Source organism: Aquila chrysaetos, chromosome 20 (genome assembly GCF_900496995.4).
Source record: "Aquila chrysaetos chrysaetos chromosome 20, bAquChr1.4, whole genome shotgun sequence".
NCBI lineage: Eukaryota > Metazoa > Chordata > Aves > Accipitriformes > Accipitridae > Aquila > Aquila chrysaetos.
The window spans coordinates 14,202,274-14,213,171 of record NC_044023.1 but is presented as its reverse complement, the minus strand read 5'-3'; the positions used below and the strand labels follow the sequence as shown (position 1 = coordinate 14,213,171).

The following is a 10,898-nucleotide window of genomic DNA, read 5'->3' as shown; positions in this document are numbered from 1 at the left end:
GGGGGAGGGAAAGCGGTCATGTGACGCCAGACGAAGCCGGCCGCGGCCCTCGTTCCCTCCCTCTGCCGGCGCCCGGCCCGGCGGCGCCATGGCAACGACGCCCGCCGTGACGCCATCACGGCGCCTGAGGGACGACCCGCCCCCCCAAGGGCGGGCAAGGGCGCGAGCCAGCCCGGGGCGGGGCGGGGGGGGGGGGGGTGTTGCCGGGGCGTTCCCATGGCAACGGGCCGGGCGGCGCCGCCTGGCCCCGGCCTGCAGCGGGTGTCCCGGGCCCGCTCCGTGTCCCCGGGCCCCGTTGCTGGTCCCCCAGCCCCACAAGGGGCCCTCGGCCCCACAGCCTGTCCCCCAGCCCCACGGCTGACCCCCAGCCACGCAGTGCCCCACACCCAGGGGCTGGCAGGGGCAGGCTGCTCCCACCCCCGGGGGGGCTCAGGGAGGCCCCTGTGGGGCCCACGGCAGAGGCGAGGCAGTCTTGCTCTGGAACTTTATTCACACAGGGGGGTGCCCCGCAGCCCCCACCCTGCCCACCGCTCCGGGGGGCAGGCAGAGGCCGGGCAGGGGGGGGGAGAGTGAGTGCCGGGGGCGGTGGGGGGTCCGGGCCCCTCCGGGGGATCACTGGCAGGTGTTGTAGATCTGGACCTGCTGGTTGATGGTGGCCAGCACCTCCCTCATCCTGGCCTCCAGCCCACCCAGCTGGGCCGCCTTGGCGTCCAGCACCCGCTCGTTCCGCTCGTAGGCCTCCTCCAGCGCTGCGGGGACAGGGGGGACACGGGTCAGCCTGGCCTTCCCCCCGCCCCCGACCACCACCTCCAGATCCCCCGCCCCGGCCTCACCTCGCAGCCGCTGCAGCTTGCCCTGGGTATCTCGCAGCAGCCCGGCGGCCTCGTCCCGCAGCCGCTGCGCCCGGCTGCCCGCCTGCCGTGCGCCCTGCGCCCGGTGCTCCACTAGCTCCTGCGCCGTCCGGTACCGGTCCCGCAACGGCCCCTCCAGCACCTGCTGGGCAGCGGGGCTGGTCAGCGGGACCCCCGCGGGACCCCCATCAGCACCCCATGCCCACCGCTCACCCACCTGCTTGGCCTCCCCGGCTCGGTCCCGCGCAGCACCAGCCGCCTCCTGGGCGCGCGTGGCCGCCAGGCTGTTGTTGGCACGCTTCACCTTCAGGGCGTCCGTCTGTCCGTCCAGGAGCCCGATCCGCCCCATGGCACCCGCCAGCTGCTGCTCTGCGCTCGCTGTCTGGTCCTGCATCTGGAGACCGGTGCCATGGGGGACTGGCACGGTCAGGATGCCCGCATGGTGGGGACGGGGCCCTGCCCATCCCCGTGAGGCTGAGGACGTGCGGACGGGACCCTTACCGTGCCGAGGACTCTCTCGCTGTGCTGGATGTCACCGGCGGCACGATGCAGTGCCTGCTCCGCCATGCCCTGGGCTTGTCGCGCCTCCTCCAGTGCCTGCCGCACCGCCTCGGCCATGTCCCTCACCCGCTCTGCCCGCGACCTGCGGCCAGGGCGGCACGGCCTCAGTGCCAGCCTGGGCTGGGGGTCCCCGGGGGGGCTGCTTCCCCACGTCCCTGGGCTCACCTGGCCCGCTGGGCATTCTGCAGCAGCTGCCCGGCCTGGTGCACGTCACCGGCCGTCTGCTCCAGGATGGCATCCACGCTGGCCAAGCTGAGCACCCGTGCCTTGATCTCCTCAGCCAGGCGGTGGATCTGGGCCGGCGCGGCGGGGAGCGACAGCTCCAGCACCCGGCTGGCTACCACCTCGATGCTCTCGGGGTCAGCCCCCTCCTCTGCGGGTGGGAGCTGTCAGTGTGTCCCCTGCAGCACCCCGGAGTGGAGGGGACGGGTGGACCGATGGGCAGTGGAGGGCAGGGGGGAGCCACAAGGAGCCACAGGGAGCCATGGGGAGGGAGCATGGGGCAGGGGATGGCTGGGGGGCAGGGGATGGCTGGGGGGCAGGGGATGGTCGGGGAAGAGCAGGGAGCGTGCAGTGCAGCGCAGGGCAGGGTCTGCGCAGTGCAGTGCCAGGGTGGTACAGCCCACATGCAGTGCGGGGACCATGCAGTGCGGCGCGATGCAGGGTCAGTGCAGTGTGGTGCGGGCGCAGAGCCACACGGTGTCGGGCAGGGGCGGCCAGCCCCCCCCGGCACGCCGGCACTCACGGCTCAGGAAGGCCTTGACTTGGCTGATGAGCTCCCGCAGCTCCCTGTTGGAGCTCTCCACGCGGGCCCTGGTCTGGTTCGCTTTGTCCAGGGCTGCCTGCGCCCGCAGCCGGGCCTCATCTGCCTTCCCCTTGGCCTCGGCCACCTGAGCAGAGGCAGAGACCCTCAGCACCAGCCCCAAGGGCTGGGGGGCACGGCCATGCCAGCCGCTCCCACCAGTGCCCACGTGCCACACACCTTGTGGGAGAGCTGGGCCACGTCGCCAGCAGCCCGCCGCAGCTCCTCCTGGGCATGGCGTGCCCGGTCCAGTGCGCTGTCAGCCGTGGACACGGCCCCACCGCAGCTCAGACCCCCGCAGCGCCGTCCTCCGTCCTCGTCTCGGCACCCGGCTCCCCCGCAGGGGCTGTCGGCACAGGGCACATCGCCCGCCGCACCGCACACCTGCAAGGCAGCGTGGGCTCGGGGCGGCTCCAGGCATCATCCCCCCCCCAGGTCCCTTCCCCGTGTCCCACCTTCTCGTTGAGCGGGTGCAGGCTCAGCACCCGCGCCCTCCCCGCCAGGTCCATCAGTGCCCGCCGGCTGGCTGCGTTTTGGCGATTGAAGTCATCTCGCCGGCTGGCCAGGAGCTGCTCAGTGCGGTGCCGGGTGGCCGTCGAGGCACTGACGGGGCTTGGCACGGCACGGGTGGAGGCATCTGCCCGGCGCTCGGCCTCCCGTGACTCCCAGTGGGACTGGCGGATGCTGTCGTAGGCGCCTGGGGACAGCAGGAGCACCGTCAGACCCCCGGCCACAGCCCCGCCGCCCCGGCCCGGCTCTGCAGCACGGCTCACCAAGGAAATTGGAGGTCTTGAGGGCATGCAGCCGCTGCTCCAGGTCCTGCAGGCTGTGGTTGAGGGCACGAGCGCCCCGGTCCACCGCGCTCAGCACGTGGCTGGCGTTGAAGTTGGCGTCCTGGGTGGCCGTCAGCCCCCCCTCCAGCCGCGTCAGCCTCTCCGTCGCCTCCTCGATCTGCCGCCTGCAAGGGAAGGGGGTGACAACCCGCCGCCGAGGCCGCCCCGGGAGCCGTGCCCCACGCTGGGTGCTCACCGCAGCCCCTCCGTGGCATGCGTCAGGTGGGCGGCGGTGGCGGCAGTGGCGTTGCGGGCGACCACCACGTCACGCACGGTGGCCAGGCTCTCCTCTAGCCGCCGGACGGTGCCCTCGAAGGCGCCGGCGGCCCCGGTGTGCTGCAGGAGGCTGGCCCGCTGCGCCAGCGCCCGGGTGCGGGCGGCTAGGTCCTGCACCACCCGGTCCCAGTCCCCGAAGCAGGGGTGACAGGGCTGGCAGGCAGGGAAGGCACCGGCAAAGCCCCGGGCGCACTGGTCACAGCGGACTCCAGAGATGCCGGGCCGGCAGTCGCAGTGGCCGCTGCTGCGGTGGCACTGGGCACTGGCAATGCCACGGGGGTCGCAGTCGCAGGCTGCGGGGAGAGCGGTGTCAGGGTGCCGTGGGGCCCACTGCAGGCCCTCCGCCGGCACCGGCTCTCACCTCGGCAGTTGTGCCGCGGGTCGCCCCAGTGTTGCTCCTGGCAGTCGGCACAGGTCCGGCCCCCGAAGCCCGGCCGGCAGGAGCACTGCCCGGTGAACTGAAAGACACGGCGCGGCCGAGGCTGGCGCTGCTGCAGCGCGCTCCCAGCCCCATCCCGTCCCCCCGTCCCCTGTCCCCGTTGCGTCTCACCTGGTTGCAGGCGGGTGTCAGGGCATGCTGGGGGTGGCAGGCGCAGGGCTGGCAGCCCTGCCCGCTGCCCAGGTTCCAGAAGTTGGGGCTGCAGCGGTCGCAGCTCTGGCCCTCCACGTGGGGCAGGCAGTGGCACTGCCCGCTGCGCCCATCGCACTGGCACTGCTGGGGCCCACAGGTGCTGGCGTCGGTGCCCAACGCGTTGCAGGAGCAACCTGGAACCAGACGGGGGCTGAGCAGGGACAGGGATGGGGACAGGGCGGGGGGGGGACTGAGAGGGAATGGGGACAGGATGAGGACAGGGACAGGATGGGGATGAGATTGGGATGGAGATGGGATGGGAGTGCAGATGGTACAGGGACACAGGGAGGGATGTGATGGGGATGGCGATGGGTGAGGGTGGAGGCAGGATGGAGACAGAGATTGGGCAGGGATGGGGTGGGGACCAGATGGAGGTGGGATGGGAACAGCATGAGGACCACTGATGGGGATGGGATGGAGATGGGACAGGGACAGGGTCAGGATAGAGATGGGATAAGGATGGGATGGGGACAGAGTCAGGGTGGCAGTGGGGATGGGATGGCAACGGGGACAGGAATGGGCACGAGGTGAGGATGTAAATGGGATGGGACAAGTTGGGCATGGGGACAAGGATGGGGCTGCAATGCCAGGGCTGGGCAGAGGAGACAGCAGGAGACAGCAGGGCAGGGCTGCAGGGACCCCACAGCGCCGTGCACGAGCAAGGGCAGCCATGGGCACGCATGGTCTCCAGTGATGTGCTGGGCCCTGCACGCAACTGTGTCGGCGTGTCTGTGGGTACTCACGCCTGCAGCTGTGCCGCGTGGCATCCCCGTAGTAGCCAGGCTGGCACTCGGCACAGTGGGGTCCCGCCGTGTTGTAGAGGCAGCGCAGGCAGCGACCCGTGCGCCGGTCGCACGCCTCTGGGTCCGTCATGTCGATGTTATCGTGGCACTGGCAGGGCAGACAGCGCCCGCCGGGCTGCAGCGGGTCCCCGTAGTACCCAGGGGCACACTCATCACAGCGGGGACCTGCCGGCACAGAGCACTGGGCAGCGCCCGGGGACGGGGGACCCCCGAGGGCACCGAGCGTGCTGCGGCGGGCACCCACCTGTGTACCCAGGGCTGCACTGGCAGACAACCTGCTGGGAGCGGCTGTCCTGGTAGCAGGAGGCGGCGAAGTGCCGGGGGCTGCCGGGCCCCTCGGGGCAGGGGCAGGGCCGGCAGTGCTGCCCGGAGCCCAGCGCCGGGTTCCCAAAGTGCCCGGCCGCACACCTGCGGGCTGGAGGTCAGCAGGGACCAGGGCTGCCGGCAGCACCCTGCCCCGGTCCAGGCGCACACCGCACTTACCTCTGGCACCTCTCGCCATCCGTGTGGTCGCGGCAGCGCAGGCAGCTGCCCGTCCAGGGGTCACAGTCCTCGGTGTGCCCATTGCACTGGCAACGCCGGCAGGCGGGGAAGCCCCAGTAGCCGGGCTGGCAGCGGTCGCAGCGTGGGCCATGGGCACCCTCGCGGCAGGAGCACTGCCCCGTGGCACTGTCGCAGACCGTGCTCACCGACCCCTCGCTGCTGCACTGGCACGCTGGAAGGCACGGCACCCCCAGTGTCAGTCCCCGGGCTGCAGAGAGCAACCCCCCCGGTGCCCCCAGCCCTGGGGTGCTCGGGCTCCTCTCCAGGCTGGGCTGGCACAGCCTCGCGGCACTCACCTCGGCACCCGCTGGGCCCAAAGCCGAAGGTTCCCGGGGAGCAGCGGTGGCAGCGCCGTCCCACGACGTTGGGTTTGCACTGGCACTGCCCACCCTGGGGCCGGCACTCGGCGCTGAGCGAGCCCTGGGGGTCACAGAGGCAGGCTGCGGGCAGAGAGGGGGTGAGCGCCGGCTGCTGCGGGGCGCGGGACGGGGCGCGGGACGGGGCGCGGGATGGGGCGCGGAGCTGTACTCACGCAGCGCCCCGTCATGCAGGATGGCCGAGAGGCTGTGCAGGAGGCTGGAGCAGGGCTCGGCCACGGGTGAGGGCCCCGCGGCGTGGAAGGGCTGGGCGCAGCGGTACCGCTCGAAGGTCTGCCGGCGCTCCATGGAGCCGGGGTCGCCCGCGATGAACATCTCCAGCGAGGAGTAACGAGGCAGGAGCACCAGCTGGGGGGGGGCAAGTCAGTGGGATGTCACACCCGTCTCTCCCTGTGTCCCCTACGGCCGCATCCTGCCCCCCCAAAGGGTTCCTGTCCCCCACCCCTCTGCCCGGCTGCCCCTCACCGAATCGATGAGCACGCTGGCAGTGGGATCCTGCCGACCGGTGGCACAGCCCAGCTCCAGGCGGAGGGTGTAGGAGACGCCCCGCTCCAGGCAGACGGGCTGGGGCAGCACCACGTACCTGGGTGGAGGCAAAGCAGAGCACGGGCAGCCGGGTGCCTCCCGCGAGCCCTGGCACAGTCTGGTCCCAGCAAGGTGCTCACCTGGCACCGGAGGGGAGGCTGGTGGAGAGCTGGTCATCAGCCGGGATGGTGTTTCCGCAAGGGCTGCTGGCGGAGACAGGGCTGGGGCGCAGCACCCTTACCCTCACCTCCTGCCAGGGCTCCGGGTGCTGCCGGCAGAGAAAGGGCTGTGCCAAAAAGCCTCACCGTCCAGTACTCACCACCACCACAACTTCCCAATTTGGCGATACATCCCACCGCCAGCTTCACCACCTGGTGCCCACCTGGGGCTCATAGCGGATGATCACGTTGTACTCGGTGGAGAAAGGCACGTCGCTCACGTGAAACTCCACCCAGCCACCTTCCAGCATGCGGGCAAAGCCCGTCCCTGTCCATGAAGCCGGGTGGTCCGTGGGGGGCTCACGCTCCACCACCGAGCCCTGGTGTGAGGGGGGGTTGCGAGATGGGACCCAAAACATTGCCTTTGCCAGCAGGTACCACTCTGCCCTGCTGCCCCAGTGGGGCAGAGCGGTGCCTGCTGGCTTAGGGACCCTGCAAAGAGCCACCTAGTGCCCTGCTCTGCCTGATGCCCCCCCCCAGGGACACCTTTGTCCCTTACCTGATGCAGCCGAGCATCCTCAGCCTCGTAGGTGTAATGGTCCAGGTTGATGCGGTAGAAGCCGGGCTCCACCTGGCCGCATTGTCTTCCCATCACATGGCTGCGGCACTGGCACTGCCCCGTCTCCATGGCGCACCTGGTACCGCGGCGGCGCCATCAGCCCCGGTGCTGGCAGGGATGCCCCTCACCCCCTGCATCCCCGCAAAGACTCACAGGTTGTTGCGGGCACCTCCCACGTCGCAGTCGCAGGGCCGGCAGCCCGGGAGGTCGTGGCTCAGCCCCCAGTGCTCGGGCTGCAGAAGGCAAGGGTGTCAGGGAGTGCCCGGCTGTGGTGCCACGGTCCCGAGCACTGTGCACGGCCCCCGAGCACCGTGCACGGGCCCTGGCACGGCCCCACTCACCAGGCACTGGTCGCAGTTGCGCCCGGTCACCAGCCGCTTGCAGAAGCACTCGCCGCTGACGGGGTCGCACCGGCTGCCCTCGGCCACCGTGCCACGGGGGTCACACTGGCACCCTGCACAGAGAGCCAGCAGCGTCCGGCGGAGCCGAGCCACGTGCCCGACCCCGGCAGGTGATGTCCCGGTACCTACGTTGGCAGCCCTGCGGGTTGGCAGCACTGAGGCCGAAGAAGCCGGGTTTGCAGCGGTCGCAGCGGGGACCAGCCACGTTCTCCTTGCAGCGGCACTGCCCCGCAATCAGCCCCCGGGCCGGGTCATCAGCGCTGTCGCACAGCCCCCCATCCAGAGAGCCCTCAGGGTCGCAGTCGCAGGCTGGGGGTGCAGGCAGGGTCAGTACCCTGACCCCCCCCCGCCCTGGCCCCATGCCGCACACCCCCCAGCACCGACCTCGGCACACTGCGGGGTCCCGCAGGTCCTTGCTGGGGTCCTTGTAGTAGAAGGGCTTGCAGAGGTGGCAGCGGCGGCCCATGGTGTTGTGCTGGCAGCCGTCACACACGGCCCCGCTGCTGTTCCCCGTGGCCAGGAAGACGGCCATGTCGAAGTGGCACCGCCGCGAGTGCTCGTTGCAGTCACAGCCTGCGGGGACGGCACCGTGGCACGGCATGCGGCACCCCAACCCCCTGCCTGGCAGGCAGCACCCCCAGTGCCAAACCTCCCCAGACCTGACCCCCCTCACCCCAGTATGCAGCACCCCAACCCCAAACCTCCCCAAACTACAGCAGGCAGCATCCCCAACCCCCCACAACTGGTGTGCAGGATGCCAGTCCCCACCCAACCATATCCCCGTGTGCAGCACCCCAAAACCCCTGTAACGGCGCAGCCTGCCAGCCCTGGCACCGGGATCTCTGTGCCAGGAGCCAGTGCCAGCGCAGGCCACTCACGGCGGCAGGCGTTGGTGCTGGAGCCCTCAGCCGGGCGCCAGGGCAGGTCGTGGTAGAAGTCCTCACAGCGCTCGCAGTTCAGCCCCTGCGTGTGGTGCTTGCAGACGCAGCGCCCGTGCACCTGCCGGGACACCACGGTGAGGGGCTGCAGGGTCGGGCAGCCCAGCTACCCGGCCCCGGCAGGGCACGCGGGGTCGGCTCACCCTACCATGCCATCGGTAGCGGCGGGGGCCCCGCTGAGCGGCGCGCACTCAGAGGCGTGCCCGTAGCAGAAGCAGTTCCCACGCAGCACCAGCTCGTAGAGCGCGTAGTAGTACTTCTCCCGGATCTCCCGCCGCGAGTCCAGCAGGTTGTCCCCCAGCGTGTGCAGCTTGGTGAGGTTCACCCGCAGGTTGGTGACGCGCAGCAGGTCTGGGGCGGGGAGAGACCAGCGTTGGCACAGGGCGGCCGGGCTCGTCCGTGCGCGGCTCGGCTCGCCTGTGCACAGTTGGGCTGGGCTGTGCGTGGCATGGGGTGTCTGTGCAGGGCTGCGCGCCATCGGGCTGGGCTGTGAGTGACTTTCTATGGCACGGCTTATTGGCACAGGGCTGCGCGTGGCTTGGCTCACATGCACGTGGTCGCACGTGGCCCGGCTGGGCTGTACGTAGCTGCGGTGGTTCGGCTCCCATGCACGTGGTTGCACGCAGTCAGGCTGTGCACGACTCGCTGGGGCTGTGCATGGGCCGGGGCCCTGCAGGGCCCCCCAGCAGACACGAGCTGGGACCCCACCAGTGCAGAACAAGTGCTCTGGGCAAGGGCATCGGGGTACTCACCGCTGTGCCCGGAGGATGACTGTGCCCAGCGGGCGCAGCCTTGGGGGCCCCGGCAGGACAGGACGGCTCCCTGGGACTGCAGCTTCCCAGCAGCCCTGCCCTGCAGATTCCTCCCGTCCTGCTCCCAGCCTAAATTTAGCACTGGGTGATTAACCCGCTGTGTCCTGCACCCGGCCCGACTCCTCTGCCCGTCACTGACCCCATCCTGTACCACAGCCGCCACTCGGCACTGCGCTCAGCTCCGGCACGGCTCCGACACTGCTGTCCCCCTCCGCTCGACCTGATGCAGCCTGACCTTTAGCTGCTCCCCCGGTGGGGTGGGGGTGTGCAGGAGGGGCCCGAGTCCCCACAGGCTGGATCTGGCCCTGACCCCACCGTGGGGCTCAGAGCAGGGAGAGAGCAGCCAAAATAGCTGCGCCCAAAATAGAGCAGTCAGGCAGGAGCCCGGGGCGGGCGACTCACTCTGGATGGCGGGGCTGTAGGGGTCCCGGATGGGGATGGCGGGGTCCAGCACCCGGTAGATCACCTAGCGGGGAGAGCAGGGCAGTGAGGGCAGAGCGGGTGATCCTGCGACCCTCCCGTGGCACTGCCAGGGCCTCACCTCCCCCTCGGTGGAGGGCTCGATGTCGGAGTAGCGGGACTCGCAGACGACGTCGTCGACGCGGCGCGGGGGCCCACGGGGGACGTGGGGGAAGGAGGCAGCGCAGTCGTAGGCGAAGTAGCGGTAGACCTTCCAGCTGCGCCCAAAGTCGGCTGAACGCTCCACCAGCATGGCCGCGGGGCGGAAGGTCTGCGGGACATCCAAGTGGGACGATGGCCAGCCCCACAGCCCCCACAGGCCCCATCCCATCCTGTACCATCCCAACCCATCCCATCCCATCCCATCCCGGGTAGTTGCATGCCGGGACCCACCTTGAAGGTCATGATGAGGTGGGTGAAGTGGAACTCGGCCTCCAGGTCCAGCTGGATGCTGACGTGCTCCACGCCTGGGGATGGCACGCGTGACTGTGGGTAGCACCCACCCGCGGGTCCCCGGGGCTCGTCCCCCCCACCCGGCCGCGGTCCAGGGGCGCGGCCGCGGCCGCCGGCTGAGTCACACTTCCTCAGCGTGGGAGGAAGGGAAGGAGAGCCCCCCGGGACGCCCTGCCGCTCACCGTTCTCCGACTGCCACCAGGCCTTCTTGGGGCGGGGGGCGAAGGTAGTGACCACGTTCTCGATGCGGTGGCTGTTGGCGTTGGCGCGGGCGTCGTAGGGCCGCCGCGAGTCGCAGACGAAGCACTTCTTCTCCTCCTGCGAGCGGGAGGCTCGGCGGTGTGCGTCCCCATCCCCGTCCTGTCCCCCCCATCCCCGTCCGGTCCCCCCAGTCCCCATCCCGTCCCCGTCCCGCTCACCTGGAGGTGGCTGACGATGCAGTAGGGCTGGGGCCGGCGCAGCCCGCAGGTGGAGGTGGCACTCAGGCGGGGGGCTCGCCCCACCAGCAGGTCGCCGGTGGCCGGGTAGCAACTGCCGCGGGCGCAGCCCTGGGGGGAATCGGGGGCCGGGGCCCCCCCCCAGCCCTGCGGGGCAGCGGGCGGCTGAGGGCGCTGGGGGGTGCCCGGGCCCCTTCCGCAGCTGCCCGGAAACAGGGCGGCGGGGCCGGGCCGGACCCTGGCCCCCACCGGGCCCCGCTGCGGGGGTGGAAGGCGGGGGGGGGGGGGGGGCGGACTCACCGGCCAGCAGCGGCAGCAGCAGGAGGGCGCCGGGGCTCCGCATGGCGGGGGCGCAACCGGGGCGCAAGGGGCGCGCAAGGGGGGGCGCAAGGGGCGCGCAGAGGGGGCGCTCGGCAGGT

The 10,898-nt window shown here is 71.2% G+C and overlaps 1 protein-coding gene across 2 annotated transcripts; it reads right to left on the bottom strand.

Annotated features, from left to right (window-relative positions):
• Window positions 1-470: 470 nt before the first annotated feature.
• On the bottom strand, window positions 471-10,825 carry LOC115353759 (laminin subunit beta-2-like). 2 transcript variants are annotated; one of them, XM_030043625.2, is made up of 33 exons: window positions 10,772-10,825; window positions 10,462-10,626; window positions 10,225-10,360; window positions 9,983-10,056; window positions 9,672-9,860; window positions 9,533-9,596; window positions 8,467-8,669; window positions 8,259-8,379; window positions 7,765-7,953; window positions 7,510-7,689; window positions 7,321-7,433; window positions 7,133-7,212; window positions 6,920-7,055; window positions 6,585-6,740; window positions 6,343-6,470; window positions 6,143-6,260; window positions 5,833-6,025; window positions 5,597-5,740; window positions 5,241-5,472; window positions 5,002-5,165; window positions 4,698-4,922; window positions 3,874-4,088; window positions 3,685-3,781; window positions 3,244-3,616; window positions 2,988-3,172; window positions 2,670-2,911; window positions 2,395-2,598; window positions 2,158-2,302; window positions 1,578-1,785; window positions 1,353-1,494; window positions 1,069-1,245; window positions 834-993; window positions 471-749 (listed from the first exon to the last, which is right to left on the bottom strand). In XM_030043625.2, exons 1-33 carry the CDS (start codon window positions 10,820-10,822, stop codon window positions 613-615), a joined length of 5,346 nt encoding a protein of 1,781 aa, XP_029899485.1. In that variant the 5' UTR covers window positions 10,823-10,825; the 3' UTR covers window positions 471-612. The 2 variants fall into 2 exon arrangements, with proteins under 2 accessions (XP_029899485.1, XP_029899483.1); XM_030043623.2 differs by having other exon boundaries at window positions 10,742-10,822.
• Window positions 10,826-10,898: the final 73 nt, after the last annotated feature.